Source organism: Phascolarctos cinereus, unplaced genomic scaffold, assembly GCF_003287225.1.
Source record: "Phascolarctos cinereus isolate Bilbo 61053 unplaced genomic scaffold, phaCin_HiC Scaffold_726;HRSCAF=1367, whole genome shotgun sequence".
NCBI classification, from domain to species: Eukaryota; Metazoa; Chordata; class Mammalia; order Diprotodontia; family Phascolarctidae; genus Phascolarctos; species Phascolarctos cinereus.
In genome coordinates this window covers 212,241,027-212,264,570 of record NW_027556098.1, presented here as the reverse complement: position 1 = coordinate 212,264,570, position 23,544 = coordinate 212,241,027, and the positions used below count along the sequence as shown (strand labels likewise).

Below are 23,544 nucleotides of genomic sequence, written 5' to 3'. Positions count from 1 at the left end.
GGAAGTCTTGAGATTTCTCGGCGCTTAGAAGATGTGGGCTATCGTGTGGAATGAAACTTAAAAATGTGTTGACATTTTCTGTGCAGAAAATTGCTCTGGGTCTTACTGTGATAAGAATTCTCAAGCAAGCAATGCTGTCAACTGATACAGATGTATGTCTGTATAGGCATTATGGCATAAGCATAAATACATCAGTTTGCAGCAATGCAATTTACCTTTATACCCACTGATTACACCTCCTCCCACCATGAATTGGTTTCTCATTTGAATTGATCTTTATCATTGAATTCAAGTAGAATTGGGCACTCGATCCCAAGTCATTTACAGATCCTGCCTGAAAATAGAGAGGCAAAGGTCTGCAGGCAATGAGAGGAGTTGTAAAGTTTCATCAAATGTAAATTTTAAAGTAACCTGAATGCATTAATTGGAAAGTAAAACAGCTTCTAGGCTCAGAGTAGGGTGGAAATCTCCCAGGAAGGGATAGATTGTGGAATCTACTTTCTCAGGAACGAACGTGGAGCCACCGACGAATCCGACTGAAACACAGAAGGCAACACACAAAGGCCCTATCGCTTCCCACTACTCCAGTGGGGAAACCTTGTTCCAAGCAGTTTGAGCCAGTGCAGGAAAACCAGAGAGGGGGTCCAGCAGCCCAAGAGGATTCAGACTTTGGTGCACACAAGTGTATCCAAATTGGGACTGCAGGTTCTGGTTTGGAAGGAAACTTTCAGGTGCTCTATAGCTGCCGAAGCCTCAGGGTTGGGAGACGTTCTTTTATCTAGGCGGGACACCTGGCAGGCCTTTGCTATTTTATTCTGCAATATTGAAAAAGAACCTTGCTCTTTCATGGAATTTAACAATGACCCACGTTTTTATTGCAACAGGTTCGACACAATGGAAAGACGTCTCCTGTAAGTACCCCTTTTATTTTTACCTCCTTCCCAAAGTTTGAATTGCTTGAACTGTGAACTGTTAAATGCTTTTGGAAGAGAAATACAGCCGGGAGAGGGAATGAAGTTTGCCTCTCCTACGCTGAGGTTACTTGGGTCTCTGGAGTCGTGAAGCATGAGCCGATTTGAACCTGCTGTTACTGGACTCTTTAGCAATCACCTGTGATATGGAAACTTGCAGCTGAGTTTTCTACGAAGCAGTTACCACCCGGCACAGGTGCTAGGTGGCATCTTAAAACTCCTTTTAAGTGCTTGAAACTAATTAGCAGTGTTACCTTGTTAATTGGCTGGAGCTACGCAGCGCCTCCCTATGCGAACATTGTAATCACCGAATTAAATCATAGACTTCCAGAACCCGACCACTCCTCCTTCAACCTCACGCCCAACTGCCTTTTTTTTTCCCCCTAAAAGAGTTCCCTACTGCTCTCTTGTCGGGCTGTCCTGATTTAGAAACAAATCTGTAGAAGGAGAAATATATTCACGGGCTTCGCGTGAACATGGCTTATAGACACTTTTGGGATCCAAGGGGGCAGGGTGGCTATTACTATCAGGTATGGTGTCAGACTGGCCCTCCAGTTTCCATAGAGCAATTGAAGATACTCCCAATGCTTTAAGAAAAATGAATGGGCCAGCTAGAACAGCCCAATAGAATGTAAGGAAAGAGTGGGGGCAACCACTGCTGGGGCTTGAGTGCTGTAATTTTGGTCTTCCCGGGGAAGCATATGAGAGCACCAGAATTTGAGGCCTTCGATTAGGTCTCCTTTAGAAAATCTTCATTTAGATAATGATCAAGGATCTTTTTTAAGAAAGGGAAAAAGAATGCAGCCTTGGTAATCTAGGATTTCACTGTAAAATTGTGCTAATTTTTTTCTACGAGGAAAATGAAGTCTGAAGAAGATAAGTTCTCCAGGAATGACCATCTTTCTAATTAAACATCATCTATCCTTAATCATGTGGAGCAAAAAAATTATATATATATATATGTATGTATACAAAAACACATTGTATGTCCATAGAGATATATAATATATACACACGTTTTCCCAACCCACAGAAAGAGGCAGCCTTCCTGATAATCAGGTTGTTTTCAATCACCACGCCAGGCTTATCCTTGCGCTGCAGATTCTGCTCTGTGATTTCCCCCCTCCTCTTCTGCAAGATGTCCTTGATGAAGTTAAATGGCTGTCTTTGCTCTGGGATTTAACATTCTCTTTCATAGGTAACCTTTTTCCTTGTGCTGAACTGCAGATATGCTCTTGGCATATGAGGCTTGGGCTCCCCTTATATTTCTGAATCACTTTTTGCCTCTCCCAAACCTACATTTAGCATACCGATTATGAACACGAGCACAAAAAGCCTGATAGATCAAAAGCGTTTGTGTGGGCATTTGAACAGGAGGTGACTATTTAACGCTTTTGTTCATCAATAACTCTCTGGCTTTGACCTGTCTGAGCAAGTCGTGCAGTAAGGTGAAATGCAGGTCACAGCGTCTCACAAATATGAAAATGTACCGGATTTCTCCCATTTCGAAGCCCATTGGGTCCATCTCTCTCGATTTTTCTGGATGAGATCAAGAACCCTTGTTGTCCAGTAAAGGAGTCAAACGTGGACATTTTGTTTTATTTCGTATATTGGGGAAGGGGGGAGGTTGCCTAAGAGAGATCAGACTGGCTCAATAAGGAGGGGGGAGCCCTCTTCTGAAGCATTGGGCACAAGGATCATTACCACCAAATCCTTAAAGCTGCAAAGCAAAGAGATTCATTCTAAGGTCAAATACTTAGTTGAGAAAAAATGATATCATAGGGTGGGACTGGATGGAGAACGGATTTCATCTAAGCAGGGACCAATGCAGTAGTGCCAGGAGCTGCCTCCCTCTCCCAACCCTTACTCCCTATTCCCACCCAAGGGCCGAGTCTCTATATATTTCAAAAATAAAAGAAGAAGAAGAAAGAAAGAAAGAAAGAAAGAAAGAAAGAAAGAAAGAAAGAAAGAAAGAAAGAAAGAAAGAAAGAAAGAAAGAAAGAAAGAAAGAAAGAAAGAAAGAAAGAAAAAGAAATCTCAAAATTATGACCCTGTATAGAAAAAAATCCAACCAGGATGGCCCATTTTTCTTGCTCTGAAATCCATCCTTATGAGTGTACTTGTTTCCCTGTTTGAAAACCCGACCCGAGCTGAGGGGTTGAGCCCCGGACAGCACTGAGGAGTTGGGGCAGGCGCAATTCATGAACTTTTGTACTCTTGTGTGCTGCTGTCGCCAAAGCAAAAATAATGAAACTTTGTGATATGTTTGTAAATGATTTCCAATGACCTCTAGCCCTGCCCTTCACCATAAACGCTACCCACTAAACCTAAGGACATTTGCTTGAGCAAAGCATTCGACCCTAGGTTTTACTGCCTGAAGTTGGACAGAATAAAAGAGAAAGGCACTCTAATGACGGGAAGGTAAACGGAACCAGTTGTGTTGTGTTTGTTTTGTTTTGTTTTTCTGGAAACTAACTTCAGCTTTCAAGCCAACGTTTTACTTCAGCTAAGGGGAAGGGACTGGTGCACGAATTTCTCTGTTTCCTCTTATCTCTCCAGATAGTGTCTGCTTTCTTTCTGGAAATGTTGCTTAGAGAGATTGTTCGGATGTCCAGGAGTAGGGGGAAATTTGTCAATTCCCGGATGGGTCATCATCATTAATATTATTATTATTTCACTTTTTTTCCTTAAAAGAGCTTCAGTGGAGGTTTCTAAATCCCACTCAGGTTTTTCTCAGGCAGAGAAGGAAGGGTATTTGAATTAGTCGCTGTAAATTGTCCTTACGTCCTAAAGAGGTATTTCAGCAAACTGTAGACTACCTGAATGTCTTCTGAAAATACAGATTTATTTCAATGGAGGATGACAGCCTTTAGCCAGTGCAGAATAGTTTTGATTTAGAATGGATGAATCAGGATGAATCAGAAAAAATGCAGTGATCCTGGCAGATTACATTGTAGATGAGAACAGAATGTTATTACGTTGTCTATATATACCCTGTAGAACCGAATTTGTGTGGTATTCACATAGTCACAGATTCGATTCTAGGGGAATATATGGTCGATGCAAAAACTTCACATTTCTGCAAATGGTTAAAAGTGTAAATGTCTGGGGATCCAAAATGAAGTGCATGCTGCTTTATTGGAGACTTATCCAAGTCATGCTAGCTCTGTCTTATTTACTGACACCTTACGACATGGGGAATATGGATTGATGTTGGTGAATTATAGATCAGCTTTAAAAATCTGTTCATTGTAAAACTGAGTCACATGGTAGGTCTGGACGATCTGAAACTAGTTTGATAAATGAATGCTTCTGAAAGAGGGCACATTTAAAAAAGAGTTAAGAGGGTAGGTGTGAAGAATTTCCCTGGGCACTTTTTTTTTTTTTTAGCTCCTGGATTATCTGGAAAGTAGCACGAGAGGTATCGGTTTGGATTCACTTCTGCTCAAGGCAGATGGATGGACAAGGGGGAAAGTTTATATCTTTAAATTTGGGATGCTTTCCTGAGACGGTGTTACGCAGTCTTCGATTTAACTGCTTGTAACTTCAATCGTAAAGAAGTGGGGGGCGGGGGTGGGAGATAACCCGAAGCACAAACTAGAGTCGCCCTGCTTTCTGTGTGAATTTCTGTGCGGGGACCTGCTAAGTGCATTCGGAGTTACTGATTGCCTAATTTTATTCAACCGAGCTAGATTCTGGTAACTTTTGGGTGACCCCGGGGAGACAAAGCCAAGACACATCTATTGTACATCATATTCCCCTTCTGTTTGATGGCTTTTCTTTGGGCGTGGAGTCTTTCTCCCAGTTCTCCCTCTGCACGTTTTCCTCAATGTCTTGATGCCATCCCTACCCCCCAGCCTCAACCCCTCTAGCACACAGCTATATATTCTTGCTGGATGTTTTATTTACCAGTGTAACGTGAAGGGCCGGGGAATGATTTCTGGGGGATTAGTGGAAAGGGCATGGAAGGTTAGAAAAGTCAGTTTCAAACAAAAGCTCGGATTACCTGAGGGGCAAAGGAGATGGAAGTCGGAGTGATGAATCGTCCTACCACATTAACATCTGGCTGGGAACACCAAATGCATAGAGTGGAGTCACTTGATTACACGTATATTATTTAGTTAAATTTGTGAAAATTATGAGATGCTCACAAATCCGGTGATAAACTCCCTCCCTCGCCATTGGCTGGGGCGGTCACATGGCCCCCTAACTTTATTCAGTTGACAGCAAGTAGGAGGGCCCTATGGAAGGAGAAAAAAAGACAACACGAGAAAAATTAGTATTTTCTACCTTCAGAAATTAATGGCCATGAGTTCGTATATGGTGAACTCTAAGTATGTGGACCCCAAATTTCCTCCTTGTGAGGAATATTTGCAGAATAGCTACCTAGCCGAGCAGAGCTCGGACTATTATAGTGGCTCTCAGGGTTCGGATTTCCAGCATCAGGGAGTCTACCCACGGTCAAACTACAGCGAGCAGTCCTTCAGCTGTAGCAATGCCCAAGGCTCTACGGTGCCTCCGCGGGGTCATGGACAGGAGCCATCGGGCCCGGCGAGCCACTACCCTGGCCAAGGGGAGCATTGTCCCCCGCCTCCAATTCCCAGTTCCCGGGCCTGCAGCCAGCCGGCCAGCCTCAAGCAACCTCCCAACGGGACGGCCCTCAAACAGCCTGCTGTGGTGTACCCATGGATGAAGAAAGTGCATGTAAATTCCGGTAAGGTTCCTCTCCTGGCTCCAGTCGCTCTGCCTCCCCCCACCCCAGACCCACCATCCCTGAGGCTGCTACCCCGAAGTGCTTCCCCAGACCCAGCTAGGAGTTGTGGACTATGTCCGAATGTGTGTGTATATGAGTGTGTGTGTGTGTGTGTGTGCATGAGCGTGTGTTAAATGGATGCCGCAATTACTCTCCCCATAAATTTTTATAGCTGAGGAAATAGGCCGTTGGCCATGTGGTTCCTTGGCTGTATCAGGGAAGGGGGGGGGTCCTCCATTTTTAGAAGGAGAATATGTTAGAGGTGAAAGCGGGGAGTTGTAGTCTACAAAATTCAGAGCATCCAACATACACAGTTTTTGTTGGTGTTGGTGTTTTTTTGTTTTGGGTTTTTTGGGGTTTTTTTGATGGGGAATTAACGACCCCATACACCGACAAGCTTGTGAGTATGTGCACGCGCGCGTCTATGCGCGTGCCCGAGGATTGTTTAAAAATCATAATGGAGTGTAAGCTCAGATTGAACTGCACCAACTTGTTCTTATGTGGCTTACATTTACATATATTTCTTTTGTTCCCCCTCAGTGAACCCTAATTACACCGGAGGGGAGCCCAAGCGGTCCAGAACAGCCTACACAAGGCAGCAAGTCCTAGAACTGGAAAAGGAATTCCATTTTAACAGGTATCTGACGAGGCGTCGTCGGATCGAAATAGCTCATACTCTCTGTCTCTCTGAACGCCAGATCAAGATCTGGTTTCAGAACCGTAGGATGAAATGGAAAAAAGACCACAAGCTGCCCAACACTAAGGGCAGGTCTTCCTCGGCTGCTTCGAACCAGCATTTACAGCCCGTGTCCAAGGACCATCACACTGACTTGACGACTTTATAGAGGAGGTGAAATCTCTCCCCCCCATCCCATCCAACCCCTCCCATCCCTCCCCCCAATTTCATCCTTTGCTTCTGAACTGTGCTGTGTGTAGAACTGACATGATCCAAACACAACCTGCATGGAGCAGGCAAGGCCTCCCCAGGCTGTCAGCTTGCTTTAAGGTGCTGTGCTGTACAAAGCGGACTCGCTTAGGGTGCTTCAGACTTTCTTGGCATTCTTCATACTAGCACAACCCCCAAACTCTCCAGGCAGGAAGTGGAAAGTTTAGGGAAAATTATAGAGAGAGATATATAATTATATATGTGTGTATGTGTATATATAATTATATATCGAAGGAGCTACTGAGTCTATAAAAATCTGACGAATCATTAAACACAAATGGAAATTGCATCTTTTGGGTTTTCAATTTTAAAGTGAAGGTTTGATTCTATGCCAGTATCAGTCTTGATGTTCTGTCAACCCTCATCCCTCACCCTATGCAGTTTCGGGCTTATGGAATGTAGGAGAGTTCAGGGCAGAAAGCTTTTATCTGGTTACACGATTTGTGAACTTCCTGGGTCTTCTATCTTGTGGCTGATTGTGATTTAAAGTCCCTGCTCATGTTCAGAAACCCCCAAAGAAATACCTAGGAAGGAAGTGGAAACGGGTTATTTTATTTTCAGATTGTGTTTACATATTTATTTATTTGTCAATTAGAGGAGCACACACATTAAAATGCGTTAAGCCAAAAATCCTAAGCAGGGGAGCTGAAGCTCAAGGCTCCTTCCTATGGAAAATCATAGAGAATATGTACGGTTTAGAGTTTTCACTTTGCCAGGCATTTAGGACTCTCTTCCTCCTCTCCAGCCCACCTCCAGTATGGGAGAAATGCCCTACCCCTTTTATAAAGAGAGAGAGAAAAAAAAACATATCGACTCAAAGTCAATTTCTTTAAAATGTGTTTAGACTGCACAACTGGTTCTTCACTCTGCTCACAACTGCTTCTGTGGGATTTTAAAAAAGGGAACAAATGGTCAAACATTTTCATTGTGGGGAAACCAAACAAAACAGCCCCAGTCTTCGGTGCCATTGTAGAGATCCTCTTACCTTCCAATTTGATTCCCAACACAATTCACCTTGCACACCAGTCTGTTTAGGAAAGTATTGTCTTACCAGAAATCTGGAAAACATATTGGGGCTGGGGGTGGGGTGGGGGAATGCTGTCCAAATAAATAAGCAAGAAGGCAAGCAAATTGAATCAAATGGTCAAGAATAGAAGGAGGTTAGTTCTAGGATGGGAAAAAATTTCTTTTTGCTAAATAGAAATAAAATTTGTATGTCCTAGTCTTGGGTGACCTAATGCATCCTTTTAAAGTTTTCAAGTTGTCTGCCTCACTTTGAGTTGGGCAGGAGAATAACATGAAAAATACTCAAACCAAGGGGAGGGGATTCATTGCCATTTTTCTTATACTTCTCTGCCAAGAGAGGTTTGTGGATTTTTAAAAATTTTTAGTGTGTGTGTGTGTGTGTGTGTGTGTGTGTGTGTGTTTTAAACACTAACCCTTTAAACGTAAGTGGGTAAATGGAAAAGTTCTTCTAGGGCTGGTTAGAAACCAGGCTTTTTATGTTTTTTTACCCCCATCCCCCATTCCCAGTCCTCTGGGTTTCTAAGATACAATCACCAAATAAAATTATTTGAGCTATTACAGAATTAAAAGGAAGGAGAAGATGTGGAGGAGGGGTTAGGGTTAAGAGAAAGAAAGATCATAGAATTTTGTTATTTCTCCAGACATTTTGGAAGGCTCCAAAGATAATCTTAAAACAGGCTGAAAAGGAGAAAATAGCAGTTTCATACATGTGTTTGCTTCTCAGTATGGTTCATGCCAAAAGCTGGGAGCAGGTATTAATTAATTTGAACTCTTTGGCTGAAATTAGACTCTTCTAAAGTTTTTTTTTTTTCCAAGACTTGGTCTTTTGTATTAAATCCTGGAGAAAACTCTTTGTTCTTCCTTGGGGTGAGCCTGATTCTCAGACTTGCACATGGCAATACTTGAATATCTACATGTCGTGATATTAAAGATGGATATTCCTGCATTATTCGCATCATTGTTTCTATGACAAAAAGCACAGAGTTCATACATAGTAAAGACGTCTTTTTTCTGACGCCTTCATGTTGAGAAGCTGAAAAGGTATTTTACTGAAGTTCGGCTAAATTACAGAAACAGGTTCATCCAGAGGACAAATTTTCTATTCGATTAGCTGTATTTCAGCCGGGAGGACTGACCTCTAAACCCTTAACCTTTTGGACTCTAACTACCCTTCTCTCTCCCTCTCTCTCTTTTTTGACGTGGAGACCATTTGGATGCGGCATTTGTAAAGGTTTTTCCTTAGGCAAATTGGGCATTGCTCTCACTATTCCCTGAAATTCACATCCCTGAATATATTGAAGCTTTTCCATGAAATGTCTATTTTGCATGATGTCCAGTTACAGAGAGTTTCCCCCACCTCCTCGGAAGTTCAGGTTACTTAGCCCCAGCTTTCGACCAAATGTCACAATTGCTTAACTCAACTCTCCCTTGCTCTGGCTGAGAAAGCACACAAGTATGTTTTCTTGGAAAAAAGCCAAGACTCCTTCTCTTACTTAGAGCTAACACTCTGGAAAGTAACTTAATCAAAGAAGCAATCCCTTTGTTTATAAGTTTCAACTTTCCTTGTACGGCTCAAGTGATGGGCTTTTGAAATGTTAATATATATTGGATGGATGTGAGGGCAGACTCAACTCTTAAATTCATCTTGGGATCAAGGGTCCATTTGGGCTTGCTGGAAGAGGGCCACACCAGGCCAGTAGCCTCGGGAAACCCTCTCTGTGGTTCCAGCCAAAGGGAGAGACAGGAGAGTTTCCATCTGTGTTCCTGCTGAAAGGGAAGCTCGACAAAAATGAGCTCCATGGCCCATTTGCTATTTTTTTCCATTTTGTTCCAGAAAATATGAGCCAGAAGTGTTTGTTTTGTTTATGTTTTGTTTTGTTTTTCTTTTTTAACTTTGGTGGGGGTGGCTCTTTGACTGGAGGTGGAAAAGGAATGTTTTCTTTAAGAGACTGCTTCTCAGACATCCCACTTTGTAACATTGCAGCCTTTTGTTATGACATCGTCAAGCAACACTATGATCTGTCCACATAAGATGCTTTTATAGAATCTACCAATGGTTTTGCTGCCACTGATTAAAGTATTATTTATACTAATTGTTGCCTGTAGTTTTGATGTAATTTGTTCATATATATTTGAAATAATAAAAGGTGTAGAGAAACCTATTTTGTTCGTTGCCTTGACAGAAGCAGTCTTTGTAAGTCTTGAAAGAACTGTCTCAACATTTGTTTGCTTGCTTGTTTACTTGCTTGTTTATTTGCATACTTATTTTACTTACTTGTCATTGCCCCCCAGATGATACAATAATGGGGATAAGGGAGGTAAACTAGGCTTACCTTACTTTTGCTTTTTAAAAAAAATTTTAGATAGAGTACCAAAATACACCTTTATAAAGTCCCTCCTAACCTCCCATCCTGACACCCCCCTTCACCAAGCTACTTTTAAGCAATCTGACAAAACACATTGGTTGGACTGTTGTTACTGGAGAAGAGCCTTAGCTTAGAATAAGTCTACCTGGGTACTGTCTATTATTTTCTTTTGGGAACAATAATTGGCAAGCTCATGCTAAAGGACTGGTTTCCTACCTGGTTACAGCCAGGAAAGCACTCCTCTCCACGCCCACCTTCCTCTTGAACCTTGGAGCCCCACAGAGCACTGCATTCTGAGGTGAATGCGTGATCTTAAGCTGTTAATTGACAACTAGAAGGAAGAGACTCAATTCTGTAAAAAAAAAAAAACACCCAAAACTCAAAACCTACACTACCAACAGGCTTGGCTGTATTAGTTGCTTTAAGCAGAACATCTTAGACTAAAAATCTTGGGCTTAAACTTTTCTGGGTCTGCTCAGTCCAGCCCCCTGCCCCTCCTATCTCTCTTGTGATAGCAGTCCCCATAGACAACAAAAAACACGCCTTGCTATAAAAAGTGGCGGGCGGCTATTTTTATCGAGGGTATTTTTCATATTTGACTTGTCTTTCCTTGAAGAGTAGCCAAGGCAGGAGTCCAAAAATAGATGGGGCTTGCTCGAGACACGGAATGAGCACAATGCATAAAATAAGACATGTGTGCTTAATATATGGAAGGGCTTGCCAGAGACGCGTGTACATGTGTATTTATAAGTGCACAGACATAAGTTTAAATATTCAGACACATTTTATGATTATACTTTGACCGTCTTCTGTTTAATGGCTCCTCCTGTTACTACCAATACATCAGTAAAATTCTGTATATTATATCACCACTAGTCGTTAAGGAAAGAATGGGGAGGAAAAGCAGAGTCAACAGCAAACACCACTCACTGTACAGTACAGTAAGCCAGGACCTTCCCAGCAGAGCCCTTCCACACAGTCTCCAACGGCCATGTTTGCCAGCCCTTTCCCCTGAACTGGGCGATCGTAGGGATCACCAGCAGCCTAGGGAGGGCCATTCATAACGGGGAGAATTTTCAAAGTGCAAGGAAGATGATAAGAATAGATTTCTACAAGTCCCGACCACGTGATTTGCGAAATAATTAATTCAGCACGTCCCTTAAGAAACACGGACTCGTCATTAATCTGCCAAGCAAAGGACTCTATCAGACTTGAAAACTGAAGAGATCCCAAGAATATAATATACAAAGGGAGGGAGCGGACTCTTTCTCTGCACACCTAACCCTCTGTAGCAGGCGAGAAAGAGCAGCTCGGTATGTAAACATTTTACTACTTTTATTTCTTCGGATTTAAATCCTTAATGAACCTAGCTGTCAGGGGGGTTGACAAATAGTTCCCTTGGCTTCCTGATTTGGAACCGTACGACAGTGAGAAGTTGTTAGAGGTTTATATAGTGACCTTTGATTCAGAAAAGCTTTGCACTTATGAAAAATTGCTGAGAGCGGCTAGAGGCTCTGTATGTGTGCATGTGTGTGTACGCGCACGTTTTGCTTGGCTATAGCAGGAGTTGTAAAGAAAATGGCAAGGCTGCGAGGTTTGCATGTGTGCTGAAATGGGGCTTAGATTTACTGGTGTAACTGGGAACAATGCTCGCTGTCAGGGCATCTGCTGCCTATTCTTAAACCGGTGAGAAAAGGCCCGGACTTCTTTTCAAGCGAGGGTCGTAAATTTTTCTTTGCGTCATAATAGAAGGCTATAAAATCGAGTTGAAATTTTACCCAAGGCAGGTTTTAACCAACAGATAATGATTTCCGAGTTCCTTCTCTCCCTCCCCCCCCATCTAGACACTGCTGCTTCCCTCACTCAAGCTAGGCATCTTTTTGCTCTTCTGTCTTTTCCTCTCAATTTTCCAGAACGGGGGAAAGAAAATAGAGCGAAGGAGGAAACATCTTTCTTTTTTCGTGCTAGAGATCTGGCTATCTCTGGGAGAAAGAAGCCCACTTGGGGGAGGAAGGAGGGGACGAGAGAGGAGAGGGGCTGGTGAAAAAGAAGACACTTTGTCCTCTTCACAAATAATTTCAGACTTTTTTTTTTCTTTTGGAAGGCAATGCTGGATCTCCCTAGGCCCGGTGTTTCACCTCTCCTCGCCCCCTCCATTCATCCCTTCCTTTTCTTAAACCTTTCAAAGGGGGTCTGGGAGAGAAGCACCTTTTCAGCCCCAAGTCTATCTTTTGCTCTGCGAAAGCGAGTGCTCTAGTTAGTGCTTTGGAATTCCCTTTAATTGAGCTTTCGCAGGAGTCCTGTTCCGGATACCTCCCTGGGAGTTTTTTTTTTTTATTACTTCCGTGGGTTGTTGGTGTTTTCTTTTTCTTTTCTTTTATTACGTGTATTGGTGGATTTTTTTTTTTCTGGCAGGACTGAGACAAAGTTTTCCCCGTTATGAATTATACATTCAAACAATAACACATTAATTCAATTATTCAAACATGACAAATGTTTATGTGTTTTGCTGGTGACTCAGGCACAGATTCGGTCCTTATCAGGAGCTGCTCTGATATTTTTCTCTATGAGGATTTACTTCACCCTTTATTTCCACCCACCCACCCACCCAACACCCCCTCCTTCACCACCCGACTTTCCTTTTTAGGTCCAGAGGGGGAAACATTGCAAAATGACCGGTTGAACTCCAGTCCCCCCCCCCCACCCATCCCACCATTCTCCCAAGAACGGGACTGCTTGGGCACCGGGCTCGGGATATTTTATCAGTTTGACAATTGCCCGGGTTGTTGTGATAAATCATCGTAAGTAATTCCTGAAAGGGTGCGAGGCTGTTGGGGGCCGGGCGAGGACTGTAAATCTTTCCGTTTTATTGCTCTATGAACATATGCTGCGATTGAAGAAGTCTTAGATCCTTTCCTTGAGACAAATTCCCTGCAAAGCCGCCCTCCCTTTCCGACTAGGGATTAACACTTGCTCCCCGTCTGTTCCTGTTCCAAACCAGAAAGACTGGGGGTTGGTGAGGTTGAGGAAAAGAGGGCTTTGGGTCCAGAAAGAAAGCTCACGAAGAAAGATCATTTGAGGCGAGGTTCACCAAATTAAACAAAAGAAGAGAGGCTGCCGGATGAATTTTTTTTTTTGCCCTTTGTCGCCCCCCCCCCCTTTTTTTGGTATGGCCTGCGTTGGTTGTTGCCTCCTCTATTTCCACTTAGTAGAAAACTGTTTTTCCTAATTAAAAAAAATTATCAAAAGGGAGGGAGGAAATTTGTGCGCCTTTTCCACTTTGTCCCATTTATGTATTATGTATGCGTGTTCAAAGTACACACCCCAAGAAGAGAGGAATTTTCATTGAAATGTGGTTATCAGATTTGAAATTCATAAGCATTTGCAAGTAAGAGATAGACTGAGGAAGCACATGTGTGTATATCTTTGTCTACGATAAATAAATCCAGTGTGTAGTGGACGTGAATGGAATGGATTATATTATATGCCTTATACATGTCTGTATGTTGGTGATTAGGTGAATAAACACACAGATTCGTGTATGACTGTCAAGGGCTGGCAGAAAATGATATATACAGAAAGTCTTTTCTTCCTAGGCATTTATATTTCAAGGCAGAGTTCCACGACACCTTTTTCAGTGGGTGGTTTAAAACCATCCTTTTTTCGCTCCTCAAAAGAGCGAGAGAGCAAATCGTGGGAAGAAAAAACAAACAAGCCAACAAGAACAATCGGCTAACAATTATTTACACGGAACCTATTATCCTTCCATAATTGGACCCCAATCTTTTTATAACTGACTTGCAAAGTCATAGAAAGCAATGTAATTTAGATAAATGTTACAATCTCTTCTAGTTCGGAAGGTAAGGCCATACGTTACTGTCAGGCCTCGGGCTGGGCTTGGGAAGGGACCTGAGGACAGACACCCACCATTGCCCCTGGCTCTGGGGTCTTCAACTACCGGAAAACCTGGAACAAAGGAGATGAAGATAGTCGGGGAGAGGGCTTGAGAAGTTCAGACTCTCTGTAGATAAACAGTACACATTAGTCACACGCACCCACCCCCGGGGAACGGTTTGTCTTAGCCCCCACATCAAGCTTTTCTTGAGGGCTCTTCAATCTCTGCTGCTCCAGGAAATCTCCTCTGGACATGGCGGAAATAGGAAAGAAAGAGAGAAGACTTGGGGAGGGTTTTTCTAAGAGAAACATTTCCATCTAGGCACTCTTGGGGTTGCTGCTAGGTGCAGATTCGTCTCTCTACCCCCACCCCCACATCTTAGAATTAAGTCTCTCTTCTCTTCTCCCCGTCCCACCAGTGGCGGATTAATCATTTATTTGATCAGCAAGGTCTGGCAAAACTGCCATTCAAATTAATTAATACCCTATGTGTTTGTTTTACCCACAAGGAACAGAGGGAGAGAAGCGCCGTAGTAAACACAATGCAAGCCATCGGGATGGCTGGGCGTCTGTGTCGCAGGCGAGCTGACTTGGGGCAAGCTCTTTAAGGCTCGGCTCTGTTCGGCTCCCTTCAATTTCTGGGTGAAGAGACAGTCTTGCAAACACTGGAACCCACCAGGCCTCTTTCGTCCAAGGGACCTGAGTAGCCAGGGAAAGAAGGCTCTCTCCCTCTACCCAAAGCTAGCTGGTTCCTGTCCCTCAAAAGGGAGCTGAAGCTATTCGGAAAGTTGCAAGGTGGTTAAGGTGCTCTCCTCTTACTCCTCTCCCCCACCCCACCCCCACCCCGGGGATTGGAGCCGGGCGGGGTGCTTGCGCCCACCACCTCCTGAGACCCTCCTCCTTCCACCAAGCCCACCCCAGCCCCCCAGCCATGCCCGTGCTCCGGGGATGGACAGCGTGAAAGTTTCAGCTTCAATCAGAACAATCTGCTCTCGGGATCACGTGAACAAATATGCTTCGCGTTTTAAGGCAGCGCTTGTATTTTCCGATCGTGAGGGGGTTTCTGGGGCTCGCTCCAAATTCATAGAGGGCCACGTTCTGAAATCAAAACAAACCCAGACTGGGGGGTAGAAGAGAGGGGTTGGGGTATAGAGAGGCACCCGAGGCAGCCTCAGCGCTGGAGGGCGGCGGATGGCACTGGGAAAGGGGCTTGAATCCCACATTGAGAATTCCATCCTTCCTGCCTTTATTGGTCGTTGAACCTCAGCCTGGTTCCATTCTATCGGGAATACTGTCTGCATGGGTATATGGAAATGTCTGTAAAGCCGCAAGATCAGGTTTAGGACAGTATTGTCTGCAGACAAAGGGTGAAGGATATATTCTCACAACTGCAGGCGCACTTATTGAGACTGAGGAGACCAGGTTTATGATAAATTGAGATTCAGGTAAGCAATTGCATGACAAACAAATGGAAACCTTTGAGCACAGGGCCGCACGCCACTGCCTTTAGCGAGATACTAAATATGATTTATTTTGTGTAATCTGTGATCTTGATTATTGCCAATTTGTTAGCCAGCCCGCATAGACCTATATACACTTATACATATACATCGAGGACGATGATTAATCGTAATGAGATGCACTTTGTGGGGAAGCTCCCCGGGTTCTCAAAGGTTAGGAGAAGATATTCGCCTCCTTCTTAGGCTGGCTGGTGGGGTAGCGGGTATGGAGGGGAGGGGGATGAATTTAGGGGAGGGATTGGGGAAAGCTGGAGGAAGGGCTTTGAGGGTCAATCTGTAGTTCTGAGAAGAGGCTGAAAATGAAGTAAATAAAAAAAGAAACTTTTTTTAGGCTGTCACTGCCAAAGTAAGATGGAATGCCATATTAATTCCTTGTCTTGGGCTGTTGGGCAGGGTGCAAGAAGGTTGATTTATATGTATTTAAAATAAACTCAGTGGCAATGTAGCCTCTGTGCATTGTTCTTTAAACCTCTCCACATGCATGGATTGGACCTTCCTTTTTCTCAGCTGTTAGGTTAATATTTCTCCTTTTTTTATGAAATTGTTAGCCAAGTCTCTTCTCTACCCTTTCCCCAATATGTTCAAGAGCATAAAATAATATAAGCCAAGAAGTGCTTTTTAAAATGGACTCTAATTTTTCTTTCAGCAATTTCACTAGTGGCTACCATCTTCACAGAGGTTTAGGTGATTCTGGGTCTATCCCTCCTCCTCCCATTTTACTGCTTTCGCAAAGTAACTAGACTAAATACAAAATCATATATTTCTTTTCACCACCGTCCTAGCCTTTGTCTACTTGAAGACCATTAGATTATTCTTTTGGTTCCCAGCTTCAGACAAAAAAAAAAAACCCTGAGCCCATCTTTGGAGCTTCTCCTCTGTGGTCTCCTCTGTGGGTCGAGGGTAGGTAGGACCCACTTTGGCTGAGAAGGCAATTTAGGATCCAGTTATAGGTGGAGGAGGGAGCTCATCTTTCTTCCCTCCAGATTAAAAGTGTCTCCAGCAAAAACAGGGGAGGTGACTCGGACCCCCTGGCCCGGATTGCAAGGGGGTGAAAGAGCTTTTCAGGTGATACCCTTCTAGGTGCGTCCCCTCCAGACCTTTGCAGCAATCAGAGGAGACAACAAAGTTGTTTTGTCAATTGCATGTGCCTGGCTCGATCAGAACTTAAAGGCACTGGACATTTTTCTTAGCTCTATGCCTCGGAGCTGTGAGGCTGCCAAGTTAGTCAGCTGAATCCAATTACCGCCACCAGCATTTCATTTGGCCCCATAGAAGCAGTCACTTATAACTTCACCGAAAATTTCAATAATGCTAGGATCGGGTCTATGCCTGAGCAATCCTAAAGATTTTCTCGGGGAGGGTGGGATTGGGAGCTGGAGGAGGGAGTTTAGAGGCTGGGGACTGGAGTAGTCTCCTGACAACTTTGGGTTCCGGCTTCCACGACTTGTTCTTGGAAAGGATGCTACAGTCGGGTGGCCCACAGCCAGTGCTAGGAGCATCTGATCTTTTGAGATCACCAAGTTGGGATCTTCCTCATCGGTGGGTGGGCCATAAGAGAGACGGTGGGAGGATGGGGTTTGGGGTGCTGGGTACCTGAAGTCTAGACTTTGGCCAACTTTGTCTAGCTTTACCCTTCGCCTTCCCTAAGACTAAGCTAGATCTGCTTCTACTGCGGAGAGCCCAAAGGTGGGCCACGGGGATCCCATGTCGATAACTAATTAAATAACAAAATGAAAACTTACCCAGTTAATCAACCGTTCATTTTAAGGGAAAAAATGAAAACGAAAGAAGGATTTGTGTTTTTTGTTTTGTTTTGCTTTGTTTTGCTTTAGAGGGGGAAAAAAGTAAGCAATGTGCTGGGATCTCTTGCAGCTGGGATCCGGCAGAGAGTTTAACAGCCTTTCAGCTTTCAGTGTCTTCTTCTGGAAAGGATGCTAGTCTTAATGAACCCCATTTCAAAAAAAAAAAAGGAGAGAGAGAGAGAGGAAAGAAGAAAGACTTAAAGTAGACATCTGCCCACGTGAATATATTCTATAAGACGTTATTGGGACAGGCCCAGGACCAACGACCTGGGGAAGGTTGGCGCCTTAGACGCCCAGCTTCTCTTTCTCTTCCAAATTCCCGTTTGTTTTTCCTATAAACAGCCCCAAGTCAAGTTATTTGGCAAAGGGAGGCAGGATGCAGCCTACTGGTACTGGCTAGGGACTTAGAGGAATTGGTGGCAAAGTTGGGAGCCCCGTGGTGTTGGGATCTCTTGGAGGCGCTTTCGTTGGGTGTTCATTAAGGGGTGAGTTATTGCTACGCGAGCCAAAGGTCATTTCAAAGGCTTACGATTGTGAGATCTTGTCTTTATAATGGCCGAGATGCTCTGTGTGTGTGTGTGTGTGTGTGTGTGTGTGTGTGTGTGTGTTTATCCCTTGCGTGGTTAATGTTTTCAAAGTACCGAGTCAACAAATTACAAAGGCTAGAAATAGAGGGGGAATATTTGATCCCTCCTTTCACCTTGTTTTATCAGATTCCCTTCACCCCCTCAAGCTCCAGATTTCAGTGGGCGGCAGTGTCGGGGAGGCCTGGTTGCACAGTTCCTCTGTTTGTGAGCGATTCTCATTTCTTAGGGTGTTTCCCGCCAAACTGAAGTCGAAGAGTTGAATAGATGTGGGCAAGAGCGCCAAGGCTTTGTTTATTATCATAGACCTAAGATAGCCACCTCTATACATCATATAAGAGTCCCGGTAATGGAGTCTGGGGGTCTTGCTAGTAAATTTCCATTTTTTTTCTCTCTGTCTCCTCAGGGAAGTGATGGGGGGCACTGGAGAGCTCAGCAGTTTGTATCTTTTGGCCCAGGGGAGGCGTCAGCCACTTTCCATCCCTACCCCTCACCCCTCGGTTATGGGTCTCCAATTCTGCCCATTCCCCACTTCAAAGTTCCCTTCCATGTGCATCTATTCCTTCACATTTCTGCTCCCAGAGATTAGCATACACTCACAGAGCTCCTTTCTTCACTTGGGACGATGGTTAGCCCTAGGCCTCTATGAAAGTTAGGCATCTATTCCAGCAGGCTGGCTTTGGAGGAGGGAGATGGGAAGCAGAGAGATGGTGTCGTTTTTTCCTCCTCTGTACCCCTAATTTGGAAGGGTGATGGAACCTCAGGATTTTTGTTCTCAGAACTTTCAGATTTCTTCCCTCTATGCCCTGAACTTTCATTGTTTGAATAAATCTGCAAGGCCGCGGTAAAAGTTTGCCCTCCAGTCAAGGTACTCTGTGGGAAAGGATTTAGTTTTATGCATCACCAAACCAAACAAATTCTCTCCATCCCCTGAAAGTTGTCCCTCTGAATTAGGGCGAAAGAGGTGTACGCAATATACATTGATTATGAAGCTCTAACAGGGGGAGAAAAGGCTCTCGACACATTTGTGTGTGAGTGCGCAGAAGAGACAGCTTCAGTTGAGAGTTTTCCATTCTGTTCCAGATCCTCCTCCGCGGATTATCAAGAGAAACCTGAAGACCCTACAAAAAGAGTTAAAGACAAAATTCAAGGGAAAAAAACGTAATTGTGGTGAGTGTTTTCTTTAATTCCACATACTTTCCACTTACCCTGCAACTCAGGGATGTTGCACCAGGATTCCTACATTACAGACCTAAAACAAAAGAGAAACTTTGAAGTTTATCATCTCGATAAGAACTGCGACATTCCATGATAACCAATCACCAGTCTTAAAATTTATTGCTGCTTAATGGCGTTAGTCCTAGTGCCTTAAATGCACTGTGTGTTATGGTATTGCATTATCTCGTATAAATAAGAGTGATCTAAAAACCGCTAACCCAGGAATTACCATTGTTTATAGCAGCCACAGGGTAGAGTGTGAAAAATAATTTGAGAACATCTTAAAATGCTGCCATATAAAACAATTAACCTTTACGAGTTGAAACTGCGAGGAGAAAAATTGAAGACCTGGAAATGATAGGCAACTCTAACGAGGGTGGGGGTGAGGGGAGTAGCCTCCCCTGAGAAGGGCATGTATAGCCACACACCCGATTCATGGAATATATATGTTCAAGAAAAGAAATATGCATGGTAGACTTCCTAATTCTGTTTATCAAAAGCAGAGGGTGAGCAGCCTATGGTCTGTAGATTATTTAAAGAGTAACAGAAGGAACCAATATTCCACCCCCACTTCTCTCTAGACCTACATGGAATTTATAACACGAACGTAATTTACTAACAATGGCGGCTCTTGTCAAATTCCATCGATTGTCTCCCCCCTCCTCTACATCCCAGGCCCCTTTCAACTGCACCACAAATAAGAGTCCGTGTCTTGAAGTTCCTCTGGGTGGGGTGTGGTGCAGAGGTAGAGTAGTATCCATTAGGTGCCCTGAACTTTTTCCGCTTCAAAGTGCCCTGTAGAAAAAAAGGTGCTCTTCCTTCTTGGAGAGAAATAAAGGCTCAACAACAGCCCCTGGGCCCTAGGAGGATGCGGTCTGAGTCCTGGCGGAGGAGAGCTAAGGGGGACGGAGCGGACCACCTTATATAGATCTCCCCTTCCTGTTAGCCAAGCTGGGAAAAGTGCGGCGTCGCGAATTCTTTTGCTGGTCTCCCTCCTACGCGGAGGCTGTTTTACACTTCTGAAAAGTGCGAGAGGGCTTGGGAAGTGTTTTCCTTTTCATTCCTTACTGAAGCGTTTACTGCCCGTCGTACTAGCGGTCATAAATTTTGTTACAAGGCGCAATGACAGGTGCATTGATATGCACCGCGAGAGCTCCGGCTGCTTAATAACCCCATCCACTGGCCGCTCTGACTGCCTTTTATTTATTCGGTATCATATTAGGTATTGATCCCCAACAGAATTAAGTGTAGTGAGCAAGTATTAGTACCGAGCAGCTTCATATGAATATGTTTGGGCGTCGGATCGAATGCAATTGGGAGGCCGGGAACTTGTCAAGAGAGAAGTTTGTTGTATTCTTACACGTGGGTGCGTAGGGGTGGGTGGGTGACCGTTTGGCGCCACATTCCTGCCGCCTCCCTTGTCTTCAGTCTGACTTCCCAAAGGGTTGGAGTTACCGAGCAGGCTAGGAGCTTCCCTGGGAACCGGGAGAAAGGACACACGGCCCATTTCTGTGTTTGAGGACTTTGCTTAGGGCTGGGTAGCCTGGAGTCAGATACTGGAAGGGTGGGGTCACACTGGCTTTATTGGCTGCAACATATGGCAAAGGTTCATTTGGCTTTAGCCTCCAACCATTTTTCCAGGGTCGTGCTCCTGGGCTGGGCCTGCAGCCTGCTTGCAGAAACCCAGCTTTTCTGTGCCTCCCCCATATATGGTCTTTCCCCAGGCATTTTTGTGCTGAGCCCAAATGTACTAAGGTACCAAAGGGTGGAAAAAAAAAAACTTAAAGGGGGGGGATCCAAAAGATGAGCCACTGAACAGTTGACCATTGTCCAAGTGATTTATGACCCATTCCTCCTTTTTAGGTTCAAGCAGAGTTCACAAGGAGTAGGGATTTCTTAAAAGAAATAGGGTTTAAAAAAAACCCAGTTCCACAACAATATTCTCATTTTCTTGTTCATAAAGAGGTAGCTTTTTGGGGAGCACTGCATTTTATCTGCTATCTACAATCCCTATACAATAAAAAGTGGTGGCCCTATGCACACTGCTAGTGAAAATGTACAATCGGCAGATACTTATTGAATTGCTCACAAAAATTCAAAACAACAGAAACCGAGGCACTGAACTTTGAATTTTTGTGTTCTCCCCATTCATCACCAGTTCTATACTTTTTAGGCCCCTACACATAACACTCCTCTAGAAATACTTTATGGATGTTTAATATCACTCAGTCTGTGCGTGTGTAATAGTATAGATAGATAGGTATTATACATGCTTTCCCCTAAAGGCATGAGATTGTTTTAAGCAGCTACTTTAATTTGACTGCTGTTCTTATAGCATAAGTCTGAAGATAAATTATTTCTGAACCTTGTAAAAGTAAAGGGGATTTTTTTTTTTGCTACAACAGTTGTCTAGATGAAATGGCCATATGAAAAGTTTGAAGTGATCTTGAGTTTTGAGTGATCAGAATCTCCACTGTTAATCTTTTAGTTGCATAAAGTGCCTGGGTCTCAAATAATGGAAAGAAGAATCTTAGGAAAAATCTGAAGCTCAGCCAAAGCCTCCTCAAAGCTAGCATTTTAACTCCTAGTCTAATCATGAGTTATATAACCCTGTATTGGTCATATGATTAAATAAATTAGCTGTTATTTTGCTATTTAGTTACTTTAATTTTCAGGGCATTAGATATAGACATTAAAAAGAAATGCATAGAAAAAGATTCAACTGGTTTAGGTACATATAGGTAACTGCTGCTTATCATGAGAAAACTGGAATGTGTTTATCTGTATACATGTCAAGAAAGTATTGAGAGTGAAATTTCAGACACAAAAAGTAATGCTTTCTTTGTATCATCTTCAGAGCAGCCAACTAGCCTGCAAAGAGCTCTTACTAGCCTGTCTTTCAAGATAGAGAATAATTCTATTCATGATGTATATCAAAATCAAATTTTAACAATTCCAAATTTAGAGTTCGATGAAGAATTTTTTTTAGTGTTAAATTGGTATTAGGCACTCAAAGCAGTGAGCTGGCAAAGAAATAAGCAAACTGAGGAAGTTTTTTGTGCCAATAAATGCTTCAAATATTCTAAGTAATGCAATTTGTATAAGTAATTCAGGTTATCTTAATTGTTCAGATGGAAGCTTAGGGAATGTCTCAAAGAAGAGAAAAGAAGGGACTCAAAGATTTAAACTGAGGAAACTAGTCATGAATTAAGGCAAAGGAGCTGACCTATGTATTTTCTTTATCATACAAACAAAAGTTTCGGAACACTATTAGTTATACTTTAACTTCTTAGAAATCCTTCAGAGGGAGTAGAAGATGAGGAGAGAAACCCCTATTAAGAGCCATGAGTTTACAATAGGGGTGGAATTTTCCTTGGTTTTTTTTTGGGGGGGGGAAGGAGGATTCTAATTCTTGCTCTATCCATCATGTCATGGGTGGCTCTCTTGTTGAAGACAGAGAGAAGGCAACTGTAACAGAGACAGAGAAACAGACAGGGAGCGAGACAGACACACACACACACACACAGAGACTATATCAAAGTAAAGGTGCATAATCACAATCCTTTATAGACTAGATCTAAGGTAAAATTATAGTAAAAAAGCATGTTGAAAACCATCTCTTATTTATCTATGCCTACTTATACCACTAATTTAAGACCTGCAACCTCATTCATCACCATGGAACCTCCATTTCAGGATATAAAAAGAGGATATAAAACCTGAAATAATAGAGGATTTTGTTGGGGGGTGGGGTGGGGAATCATTAGATGTAATCCTGAGAACATTTCAGTAGTCTTAACAGACTTTTATCCTTTATTTTTCTTCCTTATTAACCTGTGAGGCCTCATTTTGATAGCTTTACGTGACTACATGTGACTCCATGAATGACTCAGACTCAGAAATAACTTTCCTTAGGAAATCTCGTCATTCTAAGGGTCTCATAGGGTTTTCTCTTTCTTCATCTAATAGTAGAAGTACTTTCAATGGAAACTCCACTATTATTTTTCTACACAGATTAAGAAATACACAATCAGTGTGTTTGAGAATGATAAAACCTCTTTGAAGGAAAGTCCCTTCCAGAGAAGGAAAAAAACAGAAAGACAGAGACAGAGAGAGACAGAGACTGAGTGAATAGTGCATTTCTTGTTCAAAAAAAATTTCTTTCTTTTTCTTACAAGGGTTTAGACAAACTGAATTTCACAAGACCCCCAATACAGCATTTCTTCCTCTGTCCCCACTTCTTTCACAAGTAGGTATAAGTGAAAGGATAGAAATGGGACCCAACTGGGGGTGGGAGGGGGCTATATTCTATGTTCTATATTGACTTATCTTGCCGATGACAGTCCCATTGGGCTCTCTTGTCTTTCTTCCCAGCAGGTTGCCCCCTGGGCTGGGGCTGAGCCATAGCTCATCCAAGAAGCCAGTAGGAGCTGGAAGTGGAGGTGAAGGAGACGGTGGCAGTCA

At 43.3% G+C, this 23,544-nt stretch overlaps 1 protein-coding gene and 1 long non-coding RNA gene across 3 annotated transcripts; one reads left to right on the top strand and one right to left on the bottom strand.

Annotated features, from left to right (window-relative positions):
* Positions 1-924: 924 nt before the first annotated feature.
* HOXD4 (homeobox D4) lies at positions 925-19,032 on the top strand. Of its 2 annotated transcripts, XM_020991029.2 has the most exons (3): positions 925-5,685; positions 6,265-6,574; positions 18,946-19,032. In XM_020991029.2, exons 1-2 carry the CDS (start codon positions 5,274-5,276, stop codon positions 6,567-6,569), a joined length of 717 nt encoding a protein of 238 aa, XP_020846688.1. In that variant the 5' UTR covers positions 925-5,273; the 3' UTR covers positions 6,570-6,574; positions 18,946-19,032. The 2 variants fall into 2 exon arrangements, with proteins under 2 accessions (XP_020846688.1, XP_020846687.1); XM_020991028.2 differs by lacking the exon at positions 18,946-19,032 and having other exon boundaries at positions 926-5,685; positions 6,265-6,959.
* Positions 18,131-19,277, bottom strand: LOC110211600 (uncharacterized). Its single transcript, XR_002325444.2, has 2 exons — positions 19,071-19,277; positions 18,131-18,983 (listed from the first exon to the last, which is right to left on the bottom strand). It is a non-coding gene; the product is annotated as an uncharacterized LOC110211600 (long non-coding RNA).
* Between the last annotated feature and the right edge of the window lie 4,267 nt (positions 19,278-23,544).